The 27,024-nt window shown below is 42.2% G+C and overlaps 1 protein-coding gene across 2 annotated transcripts in view; it reads left to right on the plus strand.

Moving 5' to 3' along the window:
- The window catches only part of MYO1E (myosin IE), a 181,331-nt gene that overhangs the window by 134,566 nt on the left and 19,741 nt on the right, over positions 1 to 27,024 (plus strand). For both annotated transcript variants that reach the window (XM_075897339.2, XM_075897340.2), the window contains 6 exons: positions 5,678 to 5,792; positions 7,511 to 7,680; positions 8,220 to 8,365; positions 12,537 to 12,683; positions 14,783 to 14,940; positions 16,518 to 16,610. In XM_075897339.2, coding sequence (XP_075753454.1) covers positions 5,678 to 5,792; positions 7,511 to 7,680; positions 8,220 to 8,365; positions 12,537 to 12,683; positions 14,783 to 14,940; positions 16,518 to 16,610 — 829 coding nt within the window. The remainder of the gene's footprint in view (positions 1 to 5,677; positions 5,793 to 7,510; positions 7,681 to 8,219; positions 8,366 to 12,536; positions 12,684 to 14,782; positions 14,941 to 16,517; positions 16,611 to 27,024) is intronic.

Consider the following 27,024-nt stretch of genomic DNA (forward strand, 5'->3'; position numbering starts at 1 on the left):
CAGGAGATAAACTGAGCAAAAGGTTTTTAAATGTCTGAGTCTGCTGTTTGATGATTTTCACTGTTTTTCGGGGGTCTATTGCTGGCTACTTGAAACAAACTGCTTATGGCAATTTAACAAACAACAAGAGCGAGTACAGATCAATCCAGACAACATTTTTGTGATTTAACCATGATACAGTAAGCTGGATGATCATGCTGATGATAAAAGCAGCATTAATTAAGTAGGAAAAATTTTCCCTACAATAAAAATCAGCCTACTAACAAAAAAATTTACAGTGCCATAAATGGATACAGTGCAATATGTTCTATTCCTTTGCAATTATGAAAATTGCTCTACTGAAAATTTCTAATAAACCAAGTCTGTATATCTGGCTGGATTAAAACAAATACTCTTTCAGTTTCTTATGACAATTATTCAGAATCTCATTAACTGACTAAAAAAAAAAGATACTTCTGAACCTATGATCTGTGTTTTCTCAGACTAGCTCCACTAAAAAAAAAAAAAAAAGAATCATTCCTAGGGTTTTGGTTTAGGTTCATTTCCCTTATATGTTTATATGTCAGAAGTTGGGGAGGGGGAGATTTTATTTTGTATTCTTCTGGGTCCTGGAGTAGTCAATCTAGAACATGCCATAAGCATCTAATTTACTGTGCGACTGGTACATGGTTATTTCCAGGTTTTGCATTTATATAAGGGATAGCATGACCAGATAGCAAGTAAAAAATCAGGACAGGGTGGGGCAGGGGGTACTATGCTCCTATAAAAGACAAAGTCCCTAGTAACAGGATGGTCCCAATGATATCGGCAGGACTCAACAAATCAGTGAATCTACTCGCCCGTGATGAGTAAATTTCAGCCGGTTGCCCCGTTCACCGGTGGCGCATGCATGCGCAATGCAGGTCTTGCGCATGCACAGTGCGGGGCTGACTAGTAGATTTCGCCACGGTTTGTCAAGCCCTGAATATCGGAACATCTGATCACCCTAGTAAAAGGACATATTTCTGACAGGATAACAACCAAGGTGCTAATGATGACATCTTCTGTAATTATTTTTGTAGTATTACTTCTTGTACTACATTATGCCATGAAAGGTTCACAACATTGCACTGATATTTAATATAGGAGGCTACATTAGGTTCTGCTCACATTGTACATGGAGAGAGCAAAAAAAGGGAGAAACTATAATTCCTCACAATATGCATCAAAATGTAAAATTACAGTCAGCTTTTATATCCTTGTCTATTTATAGATCTATGTAATAGAGTTGAGGAGGTTTTTTTTTATATTTATGAGTCTGATACAATGCAGAATGATCAGTCACAGGGACTCTATCTATTCTTTATTGAAACTATCAGGTTAATGCAATTTAGTGAGAATTCATTGTTTGGGTTCTGATTTTTTTTATTCCACACAAGCTTTGAGATACTAAATAAGACATATACAGGAGTAAAACACACTTCTAAAAGGAGTGTAGTAATATTTCTGTGTTTTTGTATTGAAGTGCCACATTAGCATTACCTCATTTCTATATAAAATGAAACATTTCCTTTTCTGTCCATGTCATTTCAGTATCCACAAAACAAACACCGATCTCAGTCTCTGAAAAAGATTTAGTGTTTAGATCTTTAAAGCACAGCGCTCCCTGTGTTACATGTCAGAAGGTGGGGAGGGGAAAATTTTATTTTATATGCTTCTTTAGAATTTTACTAACTTTAATCACTGAGGTTGTGACCACCACAGGAACCTCCTGTCATTATCTTGGTGGGTCCATAATGGTCCCAAATGCAAAATTCAATCAGGTTTGCATCTAATCTGTAATATGGGCTCACACAATTGTATTCTATCGTAGCATGTGTGCCATTGTCTGTATCTCTACTGGGAGTAAAAATCAGGTCTTGCTTTGTGTCAACAACAATGATATTAAGTCGGTTATTAATTCTGACAATCAAAATATTAAACATGCACTGTTACTATCGGTCACGTCTGTTTTTTTTTTTTTTTTTTTTTTTTATCAGTTATGAAACTCCTTAGACTGGCAAGGCCTATTTTTAACCCTAAGATGAGTGGCAAAGCTTATGTTACAAAAAATGTGAAGAGCAGAAGTGACCATCATGATCTAAGTCTGACTTCCTGCATAACACAGGCCATAAAATTTCACCCAGTAATTTCTGCACCAAGATGTGTTTGAACCAAGTGTCTCTTTTAGGAAGAGCTCAGGATTGTATGTTGTTTCTCCAACACAGCTGACATCACAAGTCCTAATCTTTTTTTCCCTCAGATATTTTACTTTAGAGGGAAACAAAACTGGAAATCACACTTTGGTGTGAAACTTTTGAGCTACTATTTTTAAATATTGCCCTTCAGGTGATTAAATTTATACATTTGGAAACATTTTGTGTAGAGTTGATTTTTACGATATTCTTGATGTTCAGTTCCATTTCCTGCTTATGGCAATGTCACTCCTGTGTATTATTCAACACCCAAAACACCCGGGCAGGTCTGTGGAATGTAGACACCAGGAGGACTTATCTTAGTGCTGCTACTGAAGAAGTGTACAAAGGGGTGGCAGTGATGCTTTTAGACCTTCCCATTGTCCCTTACAGAAAAGCACTTTATAACAGAAGAAAGTAAGCTTAAAACACTCCTCAAATATAATGAATCTTCCCACTTGTATGACTGGTATCATTTTAAAATTTGCTCCATTGTCAGTGGGTTTCTCTTTAAGACCAACTTCCCATCTTCAGTTTTGTGTAAAAGCTTTATGTTTACCATATGATTTCACTTTGGTAGCTCTAGTTACTTTGCTGAACATGCAGAAAAGATGTGTTTGCTTTAAAACCCACAGTGGATAGGCATGACATTATTTTTCTTTTGGTAGCATCCACAGTTTCAAACTTCACAGCTTGAAAGACATTCACACAAGACAGCTAACTCTTTTAAAATAGTATATTTTATGCTTATACTTTAATACTTATGTTTTATATTTATGCTTATTTTTTAACCATTTTTATGAAATACCCTAATTAGCAAAGAGGAAATTTAGTATCTTTGCTTTTCTCTCAGAAAACAACAGAAATTCCTGCAGCCTTTTCTAAGAAACATCCTGCAAAGATATACAAAACCCAAAACCCCTAGCTGGCATAAATGATTTTAAAATGAAAAGAGAATAACCTAGTTTTAGGAGTTTCCCTTTTCATATGGAGTAAGCATCAGACTTCATCACCTTTCTGGATTAATTTGTGAAACTCCCATGGAATTTTTGAAACAAGTCAAGCCTGTGCCTGCATTATAACTTTTAATTGGCTTAGTGTTCAGTTAGTGCCATGATTGGCTCTAAGCATGATTTTGCCCATGCACAGCACTGTCAAGATTTTAAAATTGCTACTCACAGTTCCATGTGTTAAAGTTTTATGGTCTGTCTGTATTCCTAGGATAACATATTGACATGCCTCTCTTTCAGCTGAAATCTAGCAACCAAATGTAGGGTCTGTGACCCTGAAAAACAATAGACATGGTATCTTCATGAAGGACTTTCCTCTGATTTCTATAGGATCTTCTCACATTTGCAGATATACTGGATATTACATTTTTGCAGGGGAAAAGCATACATATTGTTTGGCAACAGCCCTCAAAATAGTTATGGTTAAAAATATCAGCATCTATCAGTCTATCTAATGCCTCAAAAATATGTGTTCATTTCTATAGATAACTCAGCAGTCTAGAAAGAAACATTTAAGTATGCAAACACTTTACTCATGCCATGTATTTCTTCTTCTTCTTACATCTTCCCATCCAATTTAGCTGTGCCTCTCTATTTGTACATATACACAGACAGTACAGAATTACTAGGATATTAAAAAATCCTGTGTCCTTATCGAAGGTTTGCCTTCAAGTGTGCTGTAGCTAACATGCAGAATGCTATTACAGGTACTCTGCAAACATCTGACTTACAAGCCTCCACACATACAAACAAAAGCTCACCTGCAGCCTCAGAGGATCAGGCAAGAGGCACAGTTGGTGGTGAGCTGTGCAAGTGACAGGAGGACTCCAGAGGAGTAGGGTCATGTAATCAGCGGCTGGAGAGAAGTAGTGCTTTGAAAGGGAAACCACTGCTTCTCTCCAACTGCCAACAACACCGCCACCCCTTATTCCTCCGGAGTCCTCCAGCCTGTGTTTGCCACGTCCTGGTGTGAATGGGGGCTGGGTGCAGCCCATGGGAGGAAGGGGCACAGGATGCGTCTGGCTGCAGGGGCCAGTGCAGACTCTATGGTGAGGGGATGGCTGGGAGATTCCCAGAAGTCCCCTTCAGAATTGCTCCCTATCTCCTCATCTGTCTCTAATTACATCTACCTTTCCTCAAGCACCAGCATTCAAGATTAAATAAAAAACTATTTCTACTATTTTGCATTGCAAATATACAGTATTTCAGCTATTTTATGGGTTAAATAGGTGTTTTTGGGCTAGCCTGGGACTGTAACTATCATTTATAACACTGTTTCTATGGGAAAATGTGTTCTGAGTTCCAAACAACTGAATTTAAAATGAACTTTTGGAACCAAACCGATTTGTAAATTGGGGACTTTCTGTAATTATTACCAGAACCTCCGCCCACCCACACACACCCACAAAGCAGTACAGTTGTTAGTGAACACTATAGGCATACCTGCCGTCCACTTAGGTCATTATATACTTATATGGAGTTAAGATATCATTCCATAAATCCAAGGTTTTGCTTTCTATTCCTAAGAACAACTGAACTCCTCAAACACATCCCACAAACTGAAAGCTTACTGATCTCTGATGTGGTAATGCGTCTTGTTACTAACTAAACTGTAATTAAATCTTTAGTTATAATTATATAAGTGGCATATAATTTCTTATGTTTGGCATATAATTTCTTATGCCAAGAAAACAGTATTTCAGAACACAATGGGGACCATCCTCAAGAATTCTGGATATAGCCTACAGGGAAGTTTCCCAGAGATGCCCTAAAACCTTGCCAAAAAACAGCATATTAGGCACAGATTAATTGAACCAGGATCTACACCATGTCTATCAGGGAACCCTGAGTAACTTGGACCTACAGAATCATCTAGGGGACTTCCACTACTGAAAAAGAGGCACAATGACTTTGAAATTCAGAAGACTTGGACAGGGCAGGAACTAGAGTCACCCTCTGGCCTGAAATGAGAGGGTAGGATCAAGTTAGGCATCCTTGATTACATGTTATCTAAGATAAGACCAGTCCTCTTCTGTACCCTGGTAATGCCATGCCCAGATTCAGTCAAGAAACAGCAAATGGCAGGAGGGCAGGTCACACATAGTACAGTTGAGATGGATCCACTAGAAAACCACAGTCAAAGTTGTGATAGGGCTGCAGGGAGAAAGATTGTCCCTATTCACTGTCCTCCAGACTTTGACAGCTGCAGTAGGGAGTAGATTCAACATGAACCATCATTTCCCCCATCACCATCAGAGGACACTTCCTTTCTCTGAGAGGTCTTTCTTTCCCAGTCTGATGCTGGGACCACTGACACTGCTTGTAAAAGACTCTTGATTCTGAAGTGTAAACAATAGGTGGCATCCATGGAGGTTGAAACTGGAACGTGCATTTTTCCAACTTTACTTAGTCCTCATCTGAAGTATTTGACTCATTTTTCCTCTTTATGTGTAGCTGTTTTTGCTTGAAGAGATGAGAGAACGGAAGTATGATAGATATGCTAGGGCAATCCAGAAAGCATGGAGGAAATACATGGCCAGGAAGAAGTATGTACAAATGAGAGAAGAAGGTATGTCTACTTATGCTGTTGGCGCTATATGAATGATTCAAGATCCAGAAAGAGAGCATGATTAAACAAGCAAAGTAGTATCTCCCATCTTGTAGTGCAAACTGTTGCATTGCTTTGTTTGAAGTTGAATGCATTTTTCTAATAATTCAAAGTGGTGGGGATTGAGGTTATCTAGGATTTTGAAAAAAGAGCTTCCCATTGCTGAACAGAATACAAATTCAGTCCTAGATTTGTCATGCTTTATTGCCTTCCTGGACAATAGCAAAATACTCCCACAAGTTCTTAGCTTTAAACAAAAGTAAGGAATTAATATTTTGAAAAAAGTATGATGCTTATTACAGCACGAATCTGTTATGATGGCAGAGGATGTTGAGTAATACTTTAGATTTGGGGTATTGATACTAAATATGTATGCTCTTTCATTGCCAGAAATAGGAAGTTCTGCTTCCTTTTGCTTACACAGAATATGAGAGCAGAAGCTGGCAATATTTCTATAGGGATTGATTACATCTGGGATTTAAATTGGTAGATCAGCAAAATGAGACCCAAGCATCAGAGGATAAAACTGAGGTGTATCGTCATCAATGTTAAAACGTTAAGATTTTACTTTTCATTTTTCATTTTACGATTCCCAGGGAATAAAAATGTTCCCATTATAGGAGAGCCTCAAAAGAAAGTACCAGTAGTCAAATCTCTCATTGAGTCATAGAATCATAGGGTTGGAAGAGACCTTAGGAGGTCATCGAGTCCAACCCCCTGCCTAAAGCAGGACCACTCTAACTAAATTATCCTAGCCAAGGCTTTGCCAAGCCAGGATTTAAAAATCTCTAGGGATGGAGATTCTACCACTGCCCTAGGGAACCCATTCCAGTGCTTCACCACCCTCCTAGTGAAATAGTTTTTCCTACTATCCAACCTAGACCTCCCCCACTGCAACTTGTCATTTGAATGAATTCGGTCTGAAACTTCAGGGAAAGATGATTTTTGATGTGGCCCAGCACATTTGGGAGTTCATGTCTAAGCTACAGCTATTCATCATTCAAATGTAGGCAGGAGAATTCACCCACTTCCCAAATTTGAAGATAATTGCTGGAGACGGTGAATTTGAGTGTGATGACCTTGATTGTCAGCATTATGTGAGATGGCTTGAACACCTGGCAATGTAATTCAGCCAGCCTTTTTCAGATTTTGAAAGCTTAATGTTGGCATTTCGATTCATGGAAAACCCATTTCAGTGTGACATTGCTAATTCTCAAGACCTTTTCAAGTTGCTTTGCCTGGACAAATGTTTGTTTGAAGAAGATATACTCTCACTTCAAAGACAGTTCGGTCAGTCAAAAAATGAATAGTTTTTGACAATCTTGGTAGGCACGAGTTTGACAGCACTGAGGCTTTTTGTGGGGCGGGGTTAGTAGTTGCTCTTAGAAAGAGTTCGAAGCCACAGAGATCAGGTTTGCATCAGAACCAACCCAAATTCTGGAAGTGGTTCTCCATTCTGGGCAAATACTTAAATAGGGATGGCTTTCAAATCACACATTGGCTATCAGAAGGATTATCAGCTTAACCATTGCCTTTTTTAACCTTTCAGACAAATATATTTGCCTACATTTTTTCCTTACATTAAGCTCCTCTTGAAGCCCTATGGGCTTTTACTGTTCATGCATTTAGAAACGTCTCTGGTAAGCAGTATTTATTGATGTACACTTTTGGTGTTCAAGCCTCAGATCTGTTGCTGAACAAGAAAGAGAGAAGACGAAACAGCATCAACAGGAACTTTATTGGGGACTACATAGGCATGGAAGAGCATCCAGAGCTACGTCAGTTTGTAGGGAAACGGGAGAAAATTGATTTTGCAGACACTATTACTAAATATGACAGGCGGTTTAAGGTATGATTACAAAAAACTTCATGGTCCTCAGTCCATGGTGTCTATATTTTGGATCAAAGCTTTTTAGGAACTACCCTGTATAGGAAACTCCACCAAACTTAGAAAACCCCCGTTCCTGACTGTAGAAAGGGTATAGGGCAGTTCCATTCACCCAAGGATTCCAATCTGAAGGAAAATTATTACTTTTGGGACAGATGGATGCATATGATTTCTGGTAAAGGATGCTGTCACATTTTTTAGCCATGATCCAGGTCATTTTCAAGCTTTTTGTCCCAAGGATAGGGTGGGCTGTGGCAGGTGCTGAGTAGAAAATGGAGTAAGAAATAGAGAGTAGTGAGCAAAGTTTTATTTTTATCTAAATGCAATCCAAGCTGAGAAACATTCACCCACTTCTCCCCCCCCCCCCCAAAAAAAAAATAGAGCTGGTACATTATGTATCTGTAGCTTATTTGTGTGCTTCTTGTTTAGCCAATTTTAGGTGCCTGTGGATTTTGATGATGCTGTACATTTATATTTTTTCAAATCATTTCACATTTCAGGGTGTGAAGCGAGACCTTGTCCTTACCCCAAAGTGCATATATCTGATTGGGCGTGAAAAGGTGAAGCAAGGTCCAGAAAAAGGTCTGGTGAAGGAGGTGTTAAAGCGGAGGATTGAGGTGGAAAGAATTCTTTCTGTTTCCCTAAGGTCAGTGCCTGGCTAGGTTCTTTCTGCTGGCAGAGAAAAATCATGTAGGAGCAGGGGAGGGGAGGTTGTTTACAAGAGCTGGCAGTATTTGGTGAATTTGAAAACTCATGACAGCAATGAGACACATTTCTGGAAACCAAACTGCTTTTCCATTCTTACCAAAATGCCAGATACAGGAGTACACAAACTTACATTTGCACAAACACATGCAGATTTCTGAGTACCTAGTAAAGCGGTGCAGTCAGTAGTTTGACCCGTGTCTTCACCTGCATGATCAATTGTAATTAACATTAAGAATTGGTAATTGCTTTTTATCCGAATGTCTTATCTTAGAACAATTCCTAATGCTTTTTGAGTATATCTTATGTCAGTCCTTCTTGGTGGAGTTCTGCCAGTAAAACTTGCTAAAGAAACGTTCTCTCCAGCCATTCTACATTAGGCCTTTTGTGCTGGTTAGCCTGCTAAGTACTTCTGCTGACTCAGGGCCAGACAAATTCCCAATTACAGGAAATAGCTTCTGTGGTCACATAATGCTTAGGAACCCACTTCCAGGTGATTCAGAACAAAACAACAAGAAACTGCACATTAGACAGCTTCCCATCTAAAACACATTTCTCCCTCACAAAAGGAGAAAACAAAGGTTTCTGCCATCTTTGAACTTGTCACATTTTGCCAATGCTGACATTTGATTGATACACAGTGATAACCAAACCACCTGTTTAGATCAATAAGTGGAGTTAAATATTAAAGTAACATGTTTTTAATTCCCAACCTCAATATTATGGGTTTGTAACTAAAAGTAAACTTTTGAAGTACATGTTTATAAATATCTACCTCAAATTAGCCCAGCCTAAAATTCTGTCAGACAAATTATCAGAACATCAGGTGCTTAGTAAATGCCAAATTCATATTTCTGTGTGGTTTTTACTTCACATCTGTTCCTAATTTTCATGGATAAGGAAAAGCGGTGTAAAATGTGCCAGTTCAATCAAAGTATTTCTAAGCAGATATCTTAACACATTCCTGGTCTTGTTCTTTTCCACTTCATTTTCAAATCAGGCTGTGCTGTTTTGTTTGACACACATTTAGAACAAAAATTGCAACCAGGACCAGCTACAGTTATAGGTGTTGGCTGGATGTTAGAGTGAAGTCTCCCATTCTGGTGCTTGAAAACTAAACTGTTTGAGTGTGGATCCTGAAAATTACTACAACCAGGCACTCAGACTAGGACCCTAGTACTCTGTAAAGGGATGCTAATGTAGCACTTTGGAATAGGCAAATCCGCGGGGGATTTAAATATCCCCCGCGGTATTTGCATTAACATGGCTGCCGCTTTTTTCCGGCTTGGAGATAAGCCAGAGAAAAGCGCCAGTCTAGACGTGATTCTCTGGAAAATAAAGCCTTTTCCGGAGGATCTCTTATTCCTACTTGAAAGGCTTTATTTTCCGGAGAATCACGTCTAGACTGGCGCTTTTCTCCGGTTTATCTCCAAGCCGGAAAAAAGCGGCAGCCATGTTAATGCAAATACTGCGGGGAATATTTAAATCTCCTGCGGATTTGCCTATTCCAAAGTGCTACATTAGCATCCCTTTTCCGAAAGGGAGGCCAGTGTAGACACAGCCATGGAGTTTTATTTGTATAGAAATTCTTCATGCTTTTTAGTGTCTCATGAGTAAATCAATCTGCACTTTTCAACACAATCTTTCAGCCTGGAAAATTCTGCATGTTTTAAATATAGTTACAATAATTGAATTGTTGAACAAACCTGGAAATGAATCCAGAAGGAAAATATGTTAAATTAGTTTCTCCTGAGCTCATCTCGAATGGATTACAATTATACATCTATAACTATAACAAACATTTCAAAGCATTAAATTCTTTTCTAGACTATTATTTTCAACATGTTTTAATTTAACAAGAGCACTCAGAATAGAATAAAGCATATTTTTAAATAGGAATGTGGGAGGTAGAGAGTGTGATTATTTCTCAGAGGGATAGAGAGGTTCAACTTTTCCTCTCAGTGTTCTGCTTGGGGATTACATGAGATGGAATTGCTGTCATTTGATAATATTGAAGAGGAGTGACTATGGGCGCTTTTATTTTAAGCTAATTTGAGGGCATCTAGAGCAGGTATTCTTTTTATTCTATGTACAATATATATACACACTTACAATCTGAACTGGAGAGGCTTGCATTCTGCAGCAATCTAAGACAAAGTGAGTATCAAAAGGCTGCTGCTGTTTGCCTCTCCCAGATTTAAAGTGCCAGCTATAAACAAAGCATGCTGGGAAAGGAGCATTCTAAAAGGGTGTGCCTAAAAGGGGAGGGTAATTAATAGCCAGGTAATCAAAAAGTAGGTAATTGAAAGAGTGAGCAAACTGAGTTCTGTGTCAGACAAAAGGGTGAAAGAGCCTTGTGTGGTTGACCTAATTAGTCCTCTTTTGATTTGTTGTAATGTGTTGAAGCTATACATATTCAGATTTCTGTTAGCCATCAGTGATTTCCTTTGCTTGGTTTAACACCATACGTACTTTTTTGAGAAATGAAGCCATCACCTGCTGGCCACCATATAATCTGGGCTTCCCTTCCACCTGGCTACAAAGAGGCATGGTTTGCCACAGCTTTCACTAGATTAGGTGGATATTGACACTGACTAGTGTTGCAGCAACAGATTCTAATAAGTTTCCGTTTAAAAAGAGCCTTTCTAAATAAATGTTATTTCTAAATCTAAATGCTGAAATACAAAATCATTTCTTTTCAGAGAGAAATGCAGACTCCAGGTTCTCTTTTGCTTAGTATGTTACAGCCAACAGTAACCCAATATTTGCTAACGTTGTTAGCAGTCAGAAGAGAAGATGAAAGGGAGGCCAGTATGCAACAAAGCCTTACACTGGTATGGGTGCCGTAAAAGCTGTGTGCAGAGTTTAACATCTGTAAGAAATGGCAGCCTAAACACGTGTATAAGGCAGTAGGCCCTTTGAGATGCCGAAATAGCGTGCCTGTTATTTCAAGAAATATTTCAAAATAACGGGCGGTTTGTGTAGACACAGGGTAGCTATTTCAGGATACCAGTGCTACTCTGGTATCCTGAAATAGCCATGCAGTGTAGATGTACCCTGAAAAAAAAGAATTCTATATAAACAAGAACTATTTTAAACATTAACGCTGAAGCAAAGGTAAACCTGGCTTGGTGTCTTAGAGTGCGTCTACACTGCAAGGCTTAACTCAAAATAAACTTCGCAAATTGAGCTACGTCAATTGCATAACTTATTTCGAAATAGCTTGTTTTAAAATAGAGCGCGTCTACACAGCACTTATTTTGAAACAGAGCACTCTTCCTCTGACTTGCCTTGCTCCTCGTACAATGAGGGTTACAGGAATTGGAGTAAGAAGTCCTCCAGCTGAACAGTATTTTGACACTATTTCGAAATAACTGCCTGCTCTGTAGACGTGGACTAAGTTATTTTGGAATTGCGCTAGTTATTTCGAAATAGTGTTGCAGGGTAGATATACCCTTAGTATCACAAGAGAGAACTTTTTATCTTGGGGATTCCAGAAGTGTGCAGAATCAACCATGTCCCAGTCCTTTAACAGAACTCCATGTGGCCTTGGGATTCTGCTTCTATGAGTTTGTAGGATCTTCAATTGAAGTAAATTGGAATCACTCCAGTGAGGTCAGTGGAATGATGCTGACTTACCCCAGCTAAGGATTTTACCTAGAGTCTATGATTGCTTCACTGTCCAAGTTTGGTGAGTCCAAGTTAAAGGTGATGCAGCATGGGAGATTGCTTGCATTTGTTCGTTTGAGTTTGTCTCATTTTAAATAGTAATTCTTTTTCAGCTTCTCTTAATTAACGTCACACAACACTCTACAAATGTAGCCTTAATGACAGTTTTGTTGTTGTTAAGGATATGAGCTTATAATCATAGCACATATTCCCATTTTATAATAACAATAATTAACTTAAAATGACTAATTTGTATTCAGCTATCACATAGGAAGATTGTTAGGGGAATTCCATTACCAGCAGCTGAAACAAAGGACCATTATCTAAAAGCAAAATTTGGCTATTCTTCACCATGATTGCTTTCAAATGCTATTAAAAATGCGGGGTTATTTGTTTCACTTTGGATTCAAGTCTGAATGACGCATAATCTGATTCGTTTACAGCACAATGCAAGATGACATTTTCATTCTACATGAGCAGGAATATGATAGTTTGCTTGAATCAGTCTTCAAAACAGAATTTTTAAGCCTTTTATCTAAGCGATATGAAGAGAAAACACAAAGAAAACTACCTCTGAAATTTAGCAATATGTGAGTAATGGCTTTTCCAACAGATTTTTTTTTAATTAAACAACTGTTTCTTCTGGTTATCTGGGTTAAGGTGCAAAAACAGGATAGTGTGAGTACTGTATTCTCATACTGATACTCCATGCTCTTTTACAGAACTATGGTGAGGTGTGCTATGTGAGGGTATGTCTACACTACCCCGCTAGTTCGAACTAGCGGGGTAATGTATGCATACCGCACTTGCTAATGAAGCCCGGGATTTGAATTTCCCGGGCTTCATTAGCATAAGCGGGGAGCCGCCATTTTTAAATCCCCGCTGCTTCGAACCCCGTGTAGCGCGGCTACACGGGGCTCGAACTAGGTAGTTCGGACTAGGGTTCCTATTCCGAACTACCGGTACACCTCGTTTCACGAGGAGTACCGGTAGTTCGGAATAGGACCCTAGTCCGAACTACCTAGTTCGAGCCCCGTGTAGCCGCGCTACACGGGGTTCGAAGCAGCGGGGATTTAAAAATGGCGGCTCCCCGCTTATGCTAATGAAGCCCGGGAAATTCAAATCCCGGGCTTCATTAGCAAGTGCGGTATGCATACATTACCCCGCTAGTTCGAACTAGCGGGGTAGTGTAGACATACCCTGAATGCCTACATAGTCTTCTGGCTTTCTAAGCACATGTCTTTCTTGCATTGCCTGTGTAATACCACAGGGTAAAATCCTAACCACTTCCCACTTCTGATCCTCTGCGTGCAGTGTGACCTGCGTGCAGCATGACTGCCTTTGCTTCGCTGAATGGGGAATCAGGTTATAGAGAGGCCACATAAGGGACATTCTTCACCGTCGGTGTTCAACATAACAGTTCTCTGTGTCAGTTCTCCCAACTGCAAGAGGCCAGCCACATAGATTCACAGTCCAAACCCTGCCCCTATTAGAGGAGGACAGGGCAGTAGCAGCTGCAGAGAGGCTGTTCTGGTATGGCATGCCCTAAAAAGGAAAAATTCTCTTCAGTCCCATTGTGTACTCCTTGACCTTACCCTGAAGATGCTGAAGTACTACACTGAGGCATGTAATATATGTGCTTAGACACATAATGGGGAAACAAGGCTGGAGTGATGGGTGGCTATTTGAAAATGGGTCCTTATTTAGGGTAGGTGTTTGGATTTTTGGGACCAGAGACTTGCAGGGATCAGTGGGCATAGTGTGGATAAGTATCAGAACTTCTAGCTAGATGCTTGTCCAAAGAGGCCCCCAAATATTAGAGAACTTGAATTTGTAGGATTTTGTTTGGATATTGGGAGTGATTTTTGCTATAACAGCAGCATGCTGGATACCATAGCAATAACACTGCGTTCTTGGTAATACTGCTATGTAGTAAGTAAAATAATGATATTGAGCCTGAAGTTTGCATATCTGTTTTATTCCAGTCAAAGAAGTGTAAGAATTATTTAAGGGAGAATATTACTTTAGCTTGATAATGACATGGGTGAGTAGGAAAAAGTGTAAAAGGTTCCATATAGTCATGTAGCCTGGGAATCCAAAACCAGTTTACTATTGTAAAAACAATGCATAACTGAGGTTTTGCTTACTATGGCTGCCTGAGCCCATCTCTAGCTACAGTACATTGCTTATATCCTCAGCAAGTGGATATTGCCTTCAGTGAATGAAACTATTTGAATTTTGATAGAGGCCTGTATCATTAAAGGAGGGCATAAGCACACCTGCAAAAATTTTAAACATTCCCATAGCACCCACAAGGAAATGTATTTGCATGCATATGTCAGGCAATGGCATACACTAATGAATATTTTGGTATGTGACACCCACTAGCATGTGCTGGGTTCTGCATGTACAGTGGGTGATCTGTTCAAACCTTTGAACATTCATTCTCTAAAGTTGAAACTCCACTGAGAGCATCTTCTACTTTGTTTAGGCCTCCCAAGAACAGTTAATGAAACCATGTTTTGTTCAGTTTAAAATACTCACGATGCACTTTCTCAGGTACAGCTATCAGCATGGTCCTGTTTATTTTTCTCCAGTTTATTTTTCTCAGTTGGTTAATGATGTTCCCTTGACCCAGACATGAATGCGTCTCTTTTTGTCTGCATGTGTGTATATGTGCTTGCATTAGACTTGAAATGAAGCTGAAGAAGGAGAATTGGGGACCATGGAGTGCAGGTGGTTCTCGCCAAGTGCAATTTATGCAAGGCCAAGGAGATTTAGCCATCTTCAAGCCAAGTAACAAGGTGCTGCAGGTCAGCATTGGACCAGGACTACCAAAGAATTCCCGTAAGTATGAATTTCCCCTTGACTGTCTTTCTCAATGGATTACAGGCTTGATATTGTCTGTTCATTTTACCTTTATTTCTCAGTCTCTTCCCTATCCACCACAGTCCCTATGTGCTTCACAGTTTCTCTCTGGCATTCACAAGAAGAGTGAATTGCAAACTATAACATTGCAATAGACGTGCCTCACCTTGTACAGCCTTTATGTGATTCACTGTTAATTCAGCAGTGCACAGTGACTGTTTATGGAAGACTCTGAGCTCATGACCCTGGGACATAAGAAGTCTGGTCTTGTAACATGGAACAGAGTACAAGGTGCAGATCAGACATAGTCTGTCCACAAAGGGCACTATCTTTTACAGAGAACCCTTCTCTGGTTTGGGGATCCACATGTGAGAAGGGGGCAGGCTGGGTGAGGAGGAAAAGGTGCCAATATCAAATTATGGAGTGATACGACAGCAAGTTTAATAGTACCTAAGAATTCAGTAGCTTTGCCACAGAGCATCTCTGTGCTGTGTAGCCTTCCCACCTCGTGTAATGGGGTTCTGAGGACTACCCCATTTGCATATTTCCGTGCTCCTTTGGAGTATGTCTACACTCAGCAACAAAGTCGAATTAAGATACGCAACTTCAGCTACGTTAATTGTGTAGATGAAGTCAAAGTCGCTTACTCGGCTTTTGGTGCTGTCTACACTGCAGGAAGTCGAAGGAAGAACACTCTCCCTTCGACTTCCCTTACTCCTTGTGAAAGCAGGGTTACTGGCATCAACCAGAGTGCCCCTCTCACTTCAAATTAGCTATCTTAACTAGACTGCTAATTCAAACCCTGGAAGATCTACAGCAGCAACTTATATCTTCCTCTGTAGTGTAGACGTGCCTTTGGAGTCCTACTACGGGGTAAGGAAGAGCCACAGATGTAACAGACCTTGTAATAATCTGTTGTTAAGTATTAAAGCCTCTCAAACATGAGCTAAGTCTTGTACATATCATAAGTTGTGTTCAAACCATATTTAGCCAGTTTTGTTCCTTTGTTCTTTCACCTGTGGTTACAGAGGTCTACCTCTCATGCCCCCCTTTACACACACACACACACAGACACACACACTCACTTTTCTCTACAGCCCTTTAATTAAAAAATAGAAGATACGTTCTCAGCCACAGTGTGGCCAGTTTGTGCCACTCTGTGGTTCAAAGGATCCACAGAGCCAGCTAGTGAAGGATTCTGACATGAGGAAATCTTCTGACAGAGCTTCAGTAATACTTGACATAGTGGACTTACAGTATAAAGAAATTACTGGACAAAGAATGTGTTTGGAACACTATTAAACCAACTCTCCCTGGCTTCTGGAACATTCCTTGGGGCTAATGGCACTTGAGTTCCGTTTAAACCAGCTTTAAGATCACAGTAGGGAGCAAAACCAAACCCCAGCTGGCCCTAGGACTGGGTGGGTTTGTTAAAATGGCATTAAGTTACCTTTCATCCCTTAGCCCTTCAGGTGATATTCTAAGCTTGGCCAAGACCTGAGTTTCAAATGCCTTGTTCTGATCAAGAATGACAGAGCTTAGTGTGCTTATTGTAGGCCCCACGAGACGGAACATGACCCAAAGCAGAGGGTATTCCCACAGGACTCAAACTCAGAATTACCCCATGAGGGCTGCTCCACCTCCCCCAGGTAAGTTATCTTGCTCTTTTTGCATTCCAGACTCAGTTTCTGTCTTTGGTGTGATAGCTGGGCAAAGCATTCTGGAGTTTGTTTTATCCCTCAGTTCTAAAAGTAAGTGCTCTTGTACATTTCAAAGGAGGAATGTGGAACTTCGCATGCAGCCCAGGGCCAATGGGAAGTCCGGCTGACCCCGGGCTACATGCTACCCTGCTGCTTTGAAATGCCATGTGGAGCCTGGGGTCAGCTGGGGATTTCCCAGCTGACCCCAGGCTCTGCGCAGTTTGAAATGCCGCACCGGAACCCGGGATTCGCTGATGAGTCCCCAGCCGACCCTGGGCTCCACTTGGCGCTGCCGCTTTGAAATGCCATGGTGGTGTTTCAAAAGGGCAGTGCTGCATAGCTGATCCCAAGCTCAGTTTTGTGTGGCGCTGCTTCTTTGAAAAGGGGGTACTTCAAACAGGCAGTGCTGCACCGAGCCCAATCTCAGCTGTGCAGCGCTGCCCCTATGAAATGCCACCTCAGCATATCAAAGCAGCAGCACAGCATGGAGCTCAGTACAGACTCTGTGCGGCGCTGCCATTTTGAAGTACCCCCCTTTCGTCCCCCTTTGCTGCCTCTATCTGATAGAGGTAGCGGGAGTGGGAGGGGGAAATTGACTAGTCAACAAGTAAACACAGCACAGGGCTAGATAATACTCAGCCATGTCACTGTGCTCTCACTGCCACCCATAAAGGAACTTGACTTGTGCCTCATTACTCTTCTGGTATGCAACAGCTTTCAGAAATGTTGATGAGTATGAGTTGCACCAGTGCATATATGCAGAAGAGGCAGTCTCTCTATGAGATGTTCTCTCCTTGGAGTTGAATAAACTAGTAACCTGGATGGTAGCTTTTATTCTAAGTTGTGGGCAGAATTGAATCTAGACTGATGTCCTTAGGCTTGGGTCTATTATTTTCACTTTTGCCCTTAAGTTATAATTTAATTTACAGAAAATAACACTGTAATTTACTAAGCACATTTTGGAAAGTCTTAGACATTTTTTCAATAAGAAGCAACCACTTATTTTAGAAAAGAAGAACAGTGCAAGGAGAAAACTTCATGCTGACACACTTTGCCAGATAAAATAATATAAAAGTCTAAATGTATACAGTACTGACTCAGGCAGGACAAAGTTCAGCGTGAATTTCAGACAAAAAGAATTGCATGGAATTATTTTTCAAGATGTGAAGCCTGTTTGCAACAATTAAGCAATAGAATGCTTTCACTGCAGTAAATATTGGATCAACTTTTCTTCAACACTAGGGCTGCGTCTACACTGCAGGCTTCTTCCGCAAAAACTGTTTTGCACAAGAGTTTCTGCACAAAAATTCTTGCACAAGAGTGTGTCCACACTGCCATGTGCTTTTGCGCAAGAGATGTGCTTTTGCACAAGAGTGTTCATGGCAGTATGGACGCTCTCTTGCGCAAGAAACCTCTGCTGGCCATTTTAGCCATAGGGGTGTCTTGCACAAGAAACCCCTGTTGCTCATCCACACTGCCTTCTTGCACAAGAGCTCTTGAGCAAGAGGGCTTATTCCTTGTGGAGAGAGGAATAACTCTTACGCAAGAATCCCTCTGTTCCAGTGCTTTACTGTAAATTTACTTGCTCAAGAACACACGTGCAGTGTAGACACCCCACAAGTTTTTGCACAAGAACAACTGTTCTTGCGCAAAAAGTCTGCAGTGTAGATGTAGCCTAGTTCTGAATGTTCATAATTAGGCAGTAAATATTTGTTTGGAGTTAAATTTGTTTATTTTTAACAGTATTTGCAAACACTCACCAGTGTTTGAGAATCAGGCCTGCAAAAGACAGCCACATTGAGGGTACGTCTACACTACAACGTTAATTCGAACTAACTAAGCTAATTCGAACTAACGCGTCTAGAACTAAAAACTAGTTCGAATTAGCGTTTTGCTAATTCGAACTAGCAAGTCCACATTGAGTGGACCCTGAACAGGGCTTAAGGATGGCCGGAAGCAGTGCCGGCAGGGCATCAGAGGAGGACTTAGAGCGTGGAGATGCTGTCTCAGGCTAGCCGAGGGCTGCGCTTAAAGGGTCCCGACCCCCACCCCGGACAGACAGTTCTAAGGGGTGCCCCGCTTGCAAAGCAGTCCTGGCTTGGAGTGCCTGGAGTACCCACACTGGGCACATCACACCACTCGGCCATCAGCCCGGCTGCACTTGCCGCAGGCTGCCATCTGGGGAGAGGAGGCAATCGGGGGGCTTCAGGAGAGCTTCCACCCCCAGAAGCCCGCAGAGCCAGCCCAGTCCTCCCCATTGGGGGCTCGTACCCCATTCCTCCCTCACCTCCTTCCACTTACCCTTCCCTAGCCCCCCTTCTTATTGATGTACAAAATAAAGATAACGTTTCTTCCAACATTGATTCTGTCTTTATTGAACAAAACTGGGGGAGACTGGGAAAAGGAGGTGGGAGAGGGGAAGAGAAAGGCTGGGAGAGGGGAGGGCAACTAACATGATCAGGGGTTGGGAACAGGTCCCAGATGAAGAGAGGCTACAGAGACTGGGACTGTTCAGCTTAGAAAAGAGGAGATGGAGCGGGGACAGGATAGAGGTCCCTAAAAGCAGGGGTTGGGTGGAGAGGGTGCATTCAGAAAAGTTCTTCATGAGTTTCCCTAAAGAAGGACTAGAGGACACCAAAGGAAAGGAATGGGTAGCAGGCTTCAAACTAGTAAGAGAAAGTTGTTCTTCTTCCCAAAGCAAATAGTTAACCTGCGGAACTCCTTGCTGCAGGAGGCTGTGAAGGCTACAACTAGAACAGAGTTTAAAGGGAAGTGAGATCAAGTCATGGAGGTTGGGTCCATGGAGTAGTCTTAGCCAGGGGGTAGGAGTGGTGTCCCTGCCCAAAGTTTGTGAAAGGCTGGAGAGGGATGGCACGAGACAAATGGCTTGGTCACTGTCTTCGGTCCATCCCCTCCAGGGTCCCTAGGGTTGGCCGCTGTCGGCAGACAGGCTACTGGGCTAGATGGACCTTTGGTCTGACCCAGGACGGCCATTGTAAGCTCAGGGCTCAGGGTCGGGGGTCTCAGTGGACCCCCTTGATTTTCATGCACACCTGCTCCTGGGTGGCCAGGCTGGCAGCTCTCCTGCCCTAGACGGCCACTTTCCTGTGCCTAGTGCGGAGATCGTGGACGAGGTCCACGATGTCCGCACTAGCCCAGGAAGGTGCCCGCCTCTTGCGGTCCAGGGCAAGCTCCCGGGAGCCGCCAGCCTGGTCCCGGGAAGAGGGGGTGGGCTGGGGGACATCGGGTGGGTGGCTCTGTGCCGTGCCAGGTGCAGGGTCTGCTGGCTGGGTGCTGGCAGGCTTGTACCTGGCACGGGCACCGTAGCCAGCCCGTGCCCCTTTAAGGGGTCCGGGGCCGGGAGGGGGGCATAGAGTTTCCCTGGTGTTGGCCAGAGTGGCCACCAGGGAAACCTGGGGAGGGCTAGCCTCCCACTAGTTCGAATTAAGGGGCTACACACCCCTTAATTCGAACTAGTAAGTTCGAACTAGGCTTAATCCTCGTAAAATGAGGTTTTTCTAGTTCGAACTAAGCGCTCCGCTAGTTCGATTCAAATTCGAACTAGTGAAGCGCTAGTGAAGTGGCTATGAATGTTAGTTCGAACTAACATCCGTTAGTTCGAACTAACATTGTAGTGTAGACATACCCTGAGTTTTGATGTTGTAAAGGCCCTTTTGTTCAATAGCAAATGTAGGTATAATGGGGAACCTCGCACAGGGGCCAACCCCAGGTAGCCTACCATTGCAATTCTGCCTCAGTTTCCCTGAATGAGCTTTTTAATAAGTCCACAATAGTTTGTGTCTTTGAATATCATGGAATGAAAATTCTAAAGGAATGATCTGCCTCAACTTTAGACATGAACTTTATAATTAGTATTGTTGCGGGTTTTCCCTGAAATACTAAGTGGCTTTTCCTCATTTAAAGTGAGAATTTTGAAAATAAATTTTGGAAAGTGTTACATCAACAAAACATTGTTCTGTCCTGTGAGTTCAGAACAAATAAGATTACTTTAGAGTAAGGGTATAAGTGAAAATAAGACTCTCCTGATATCCATGCTGGGCTCAACTCTGCATACTACTGCCTAGCACAGCAAACATGCAGGGAATCTAGTTTATTCAACTCCAAAAGCAGAACATCACATGAAGAGTCCTCCCACTCTGTAGCTGGTGGGAAGATAGACTGAATCAACCTTAATCTATCACCTCCACTTACATCCAAGCTTCTTACCAGCAGCAAGGTCTTCATGACCCAGAATCACTTCTGGGCTGTGTCTAGACTGGCCAGTTTTTCCAGAAAATCAGCCACTTTTCCGGAAACACTTGCCAGCTGTCTACACTGGCCACTTGAATTTCTGCAAAAGCACTGACTTCCTACTGTAAGAAATCAGTGCTTCTTGCGGAAATACTATTCTGCTCCCGTTCAGGCAAAAGTCCCTTTTGTGCAAAGCTTTTGCGCAAAAGGGCCAGTGTAGACAGCTCAGATTTGTTTTCCGCAAAAAAAGCCCCTATCGCAAAAATTGCGATCGGGGCTTTTTTGCGGAAAAGCACGTCTAGATTGGCACGGACGCTTTTCCGCAAAAAGTGCTTTTGCGGAAAAGCATCCATGCCAATCTAGACGCTCTGTTCTGAAAATGCTTTTAACGGAAAACTTTTCTGTTAAAAGCATTTCCGGAAAATCATGCCAGTCTAGACACAGCCCTGGAGTCAGGGCTCCTCTTGGCAATAACTGGGGAACAGATCTCTTCTTAAGCCAAGGCTCTCCCGCATGAAGGCTAACCAGAAGGACCCTTCTTCAGGACATCTTATAATTTCCTGCTGAAAACTCTCCCACCCAGAAGCATTCTCCCTGGGTTTCCATTGCTAGGCTGCCCCCTTCACCAGGTTCCCCAGAAGCCTCTTTGAAGGAGACTGCTCTCCCTACACTCCAGGGATCTCTGTTCTCCTAATCTCCCCATACCTTCCATTTTATCATGCCCAGGTGCTTCCTTACCTAATTAATTCCTGATTACTCAGTGATTTCATTAGACCCGGGTTAACTTGAGTTGCCTCATTCTCTCTTGTGAAGCTTGTTGGGACGGACTGAGCCCCCTACTCAGGGCCAGCTGTCCTCGGACATTCCTTCAGATCTGTACTGTCACTTTTAAGAGTTTTTGTTTAAAAAATTAAAGAGATTTTTAAATAGACATTTAACATCCCAAAGCTGTCTCTGCTCATGCAGTGTGTTCTTTCTCAATTCACCTGTGCAAGAAACCACCCTTATTAGGCAACCTACTGCCTTAAGAGAACATCCCAGAGTATTTCAAACAGACTCACTGGGATTTTCAAAGGAAATTAGGCACCATGTCATTTGGGGAGCTAAATTCTTAGGCTCTGATGAAAATCCCAGCTACCAAGAACAATTATTTTCCCCCTTGTCCAAGGGGGGGGGGGGAGGGCCACAGTTTGGGTTTGTCAGCTTCTTGAGGAAGGAGGGCACAAGAGACATAACAGGCAGGCAGGAGAAAATGGCAGGAATAACAGAAAGCAGCAGGAGCTGCAGGGGGAGAGAGAGAGGAGGAGGAGCCTCTTATGTACCTCTCTAGCACCCCCAGGAGACTGGACTGATTAATACTTGCTTCTCAGGGAACTTCCTGTTTCCTGCTGCTTCCCTGAACCCACTTGAGAACAGGCAGTCAACTGAAGTAGTAAGAGCCAGTTAGGCCCTTCCCTCACTCAGGCCCTGCTAGCAGCCTGCTTATTTGTCCCCTTCAATTGAGAATTGAGAGCCACTATAGCTGGCACAGAACAGTAGTCATGAGTGAAAGAAGAAAACGCCCCTCTGGGGCAGCATTCAGAAAAAGCAAGCAAGCAAAGGAAGCTTTTCTATCTAAGCAGGAAGGAGCGCTCCTGAGATACATAGACACAAATGTTCACAGTGAGCCTTCTGGCCCCAGTGAGGATGTGAGTGATGAGGAGATGCCTGATCTTCCAGTTAGTCAGAGTGCAGGTGACCTGGCAGCCACTGCAGCATCCATATCTCCATCTCAAATGGATGTAACCATGCACATCTCTGAAGAAAAGTGTAGATCAGAGAAGAGTGTGGTGAAGGCGCAAGGAACAGCTGCTGCTGAGTTTCGTTCCTTAAGTCTAGATTGATCCAGGACTCTGGACCCACTTGAGCAGTAGCCTGAGGGACTTCCTTGTACTGCATGGGCCACAGCAAGTGAACAACTTCATGTTCCCCAAAGACAATGAAAATAGAAGTTTCCATCCAACACATTACTGGCGTGAAATCCACAATGGTGACAAAGTGGAGAGGCCATGACTTATGTACTCAAAAACCCAGAATGCTGCATACTGTTTTTGTTGCAAACTCTTCCAGTCTAAAGTTCCAGCCTCATTGGGTTCTACAGGAACAAAGGACTGGAAAAATCTGGCTAGAAATCTGCCATGCCATGAGAAGGCAGCAAATCACCAGAGCGTTCCATAGGTGGAAAGAGCTTGAGATGAGACTAAGGTTTAAGGCCACCATAGATGATCAGCATCAAGGGTACATCTAGACTACAGGCTTTTGTCGACAGAGGCTTTGTCGACAGATACTGTCGAAAAAGCGCGTCTAGACTAAATCCAGTTCTGTCGACAAAGCAAGCTGTTTTGTCGACATGAGAGTGTAGACGCAAAGGACAGTGTAGATGCAATAACGCCTTCTGTTGGCAGAACTCTGTCAACAAAAGGTGTTGTTATTCCTCGTAGAATGAGGTTTACCACCCTCGACAAAACTGCCGAGTTCTGTCGACATTATATCAATAGAACTCGGCGGTAGTGTCAACAAAGCCCTGTAGTCTAGACACACCCCAAGAGAAGATTACATCAGAGTCTCTTTACTGGCAAAATGTTCTGAAAAGGCTCATTGCCATTGTGAGAATACTTGCTACCCAAAATCTAGCACTGCGTGGCACTTCAGATCAGCTGTATGTGCTGAACAATGGAAACTTCCTTAAAATTGTGGAGCTGATGGCTGAGTTTGACGCTGTACTCCAGTAGCATCTAAGAAGATTCACCACCCAAAAAATGTACACATACCACTACCTTGGAAAAACAATTCAAAATGAGATCATACAGTTACTGGCAGCAAAAGTCAAACAGAAGATTGTGGCAGATCTGAAGTCAGCAAGTTATTACAGATATCTGAAGTCAGCAAGTTATTCTGGACTGCACACCTGACATCAGCCATATGGAACAAATGACTTTAATGGTGTGTTTTGTAACAACAACAGAACCTAGTGAAAATGTCCATGCAATGATGACTGTCAGAGAGCATTTTCTAGAATTTATTGACATTGATGATACTACAGGAGCTGGTATGACAAATGTGCTTCTTAAAAAGCTGGAAGATACGGGAATTGCGATAGCTGACATGAGAGGTCAGAGCTACAATAATGATGCCAACATGAGAGGAAAGAACAGAGGAGTGCAGACATGGATCTGAGAGTTAAACCCTTGCGCTTTTTTTGTCCCATGCAATTCTCATTCATTGAACTTGGTGGTCAGTGATGCAGCATCAGCTTCTCATGAGGCTGCTGAATTTTGTAATGTAATTCAAAGCATCTATGTATTTTTCTCTGCATCAGTTCATCGATGGCAAATTTTGAAGCAACATCTGGGAACATCCTCTCTGCCACTGAGTGCCACACGATGGGAAAGTGGAGTGGAGGCGATAAAGCCTATCAAACACCAAATTGGGAAGATAGATGATGTCATAGTTGCCATTATGGAGGATAATGCTATGACAGGAACTGTTAATGGGAAAACAGTGGCAGAGGGAAATGGAATCACCAGAAATATACATAACTTCAAATTTCTGTGTGGCTTAGTATTGTGGCATGACATACTGTTTGAAATAAATGTTGTAAGCAAGAGACTCCAAGGTGTTGACCTTGATATATCTGGAGCAATGGAACAATTGGACAAAGCAAAGTCATACCTACAGTCTTACCAGTCAGATGAGGGATTTCAAAACGTTCTGAAGAGTGCATTGAAGTTGGCGGAGGAACTTCACACTGAAGCTATTTTCCCACCCATTCAAGAATACAAGAGTCACCGAAGAAGAAGACATTTTGATTACAAGCCACGGGATAATCCCATAAGAGACCCAAAAAAACAATTCAAAGTTGAATTCTTTAACCAGGTGCTAGATTGTGCAATACAGTCAGTTGAAGAACATTTCATGCAGCCCAAGGAACACAGCAGTATATTTGGGATGTTGTATGATATTCCAAAACTCCTCACTATACCTGAAGACCTACACCAGCAATGCAGGGCACCAGAGACGGTGCTGACACATGATGGCATGAGCAATATTGATGCGAGTGATTTAGATGATGAACTGAAAGCCCTTTCAAAATACATTTCAGCAGGATCAACTCCAAAGGCTGTTCTGGAATATATGTGCACAAATAAGATGACCACCTTCTTTCCAAATGCTTTTGTTGCTCTGTGCATACTTCTGACAATTCCTATAACAGTTGCCAGTGGAGAACGCAGCTTCTTCAAGCTGAAGTTAATAAAAACACATCTGTGTGTTAATAAAAACACATCTATGCTCCATAATGACACAGGAGAGGCTGGTTGGCCTTGCAACCATCTCAGTAAGCATGATTTGGCCCAGACCGTGGACCTTCAGGAAGCAGTTCAAATCTTTGCAACCAAGAAGGCACGGAAAACACCACTTTGATTATTCAAACAGATAAAAATGCCAGTGTTTACTATGCGGACAAGAAAAGTTACATTTGCCGTTCAGGCATTTGAAAGTTAAGTGTTACTTAAAATTTTTGAACAAGGCATTTTAACTTGTTAGTTCTCCTTTATTGGGGTACTTAGCAGAGCAGTACCATGAAAGTAGTAGAACAGGAAGAGGGCAGAATCGAGACCTTTCAAAGTTTTGGCCCAAGCGAGGGTGTATGGGGGGTGTCATTTGAGCTCCCCACCAAAATGTTGTGGGCCGGCCTTGTGTGCACCCAAGTAGGGACCACACATCTTGAGGAACCCCCGGTTCTGATAAGCCCCTTCTGCAACGAGCTCTGAAGTCAGGAGATGTTTGTTTGAAAGTCTGTTTTAGAAGCAAGGTTTCTGAACGGGCGTGTGAAGTGCTGCACCATGGTTCGAGGACAGCTGAAGGCAGTACATCTGCTGCAGTGCACTGTGGAGACTGCATTGGCCTGCAATGCGCTTAAGACAAAGCACTGCCTTTACCTTTGTGCCTCATGCTCTGCAGTGTGACATCAGTGGATGATGTTACATGTGAATGACTGGTTAAATATTGTGAGAGGTTACACACATTTGCAATGGACAGTTTTCAAAAGTCTCTATTGATCATAAGTGAACTAGGGATGTAAAATCCTATTTAATTGGCTAACGGCTTTAACACATTGTTTAACTGGTTAACTGATTAAAGAGGGATGAGCAGGTAGAAGTCGCTCCAGCTCAACCGACCCACCACTGGGCTCCCCCTCCTTCCTGAAGACAGGTATTGCTCCAACCCAGCCTCTGCCTCCACCTGTGGTGGGCCCCCTGCAAAGCTGGTGCAGCCCCTGCCCACGGCAGGTGGGGAGCTGCTCCAGCCCTACCAGTTAACCCATTTAAACCTTCATATCTCTATAGTGAACTCCAGATTACGGTTAAAGAGTCACTGTTTGATCCATGAGAGAGCCAGAAAGCATCTGAATAAGTCTTTTCCATTCTTTTAGTACTTCTTTTACATGGGCAAACATTTACATTGGTTATTTTAAATAGAAACCCTTGTAAGGTAGAATTACTTCATTGTTCAAAGAGCTCTATAGGGCAGGGCTACTCGGCCCATGGGCCGTTTGCGGTCTGCGGTGCGGTTTGGGTTTACGCAGGGCTTAACACACGGCCCACAAGTGGGAGCCAAAACAAAAAAGGAGTCAATATAATGGTCTTCTGTTGACATGCGTTTTAATAGTTAAATTCCTGGTTGTCATTGCTCATTAAAAGTGTTGTCAAATTGGTGGAAATCGGGTAAATACTGCATTTTATTAGTATCAGCAGAACTGCCTGTGTGTTGTGTAGTCTTGCCTTAAACTTTGAATTCATGCCCATCAGTGTGAAAGAAGCTATTTGCATATATATTTGCATGTATATGCAACCATACTTGCAGCTCTCAGCATGTGCTGAGAGTATCATTGTGCCCCCCCCATCCCCTCAGGGCTTTCAAAGTTGAGTTACCCTGCTATACTGTTTTCCTCATATGATTCCCTTTAATTTTTGGAAAATCAAGTGCCTCTCCCAAAGTTCATTTAAGTCAATGGGAGTTTCATTGCCTTTATTTGGAATTGGATCAAGTCCCACATAGCTAAAACCCCTTG

Source organism: Pelodiscus sinensis, chromosome 14 (genome assembly GCF_052426305.1).
Source record: "Pelodiscus sinensis isolate ZL-2025 chromosome 14, ASM5242630v1, whole genome shotgun sequence".
Lineage (NCBI taxonomy): Eukaryota > Metazoa > Chordata > Testudines > Trionychidae > Pelodiscus > Pelodiscus sinensis.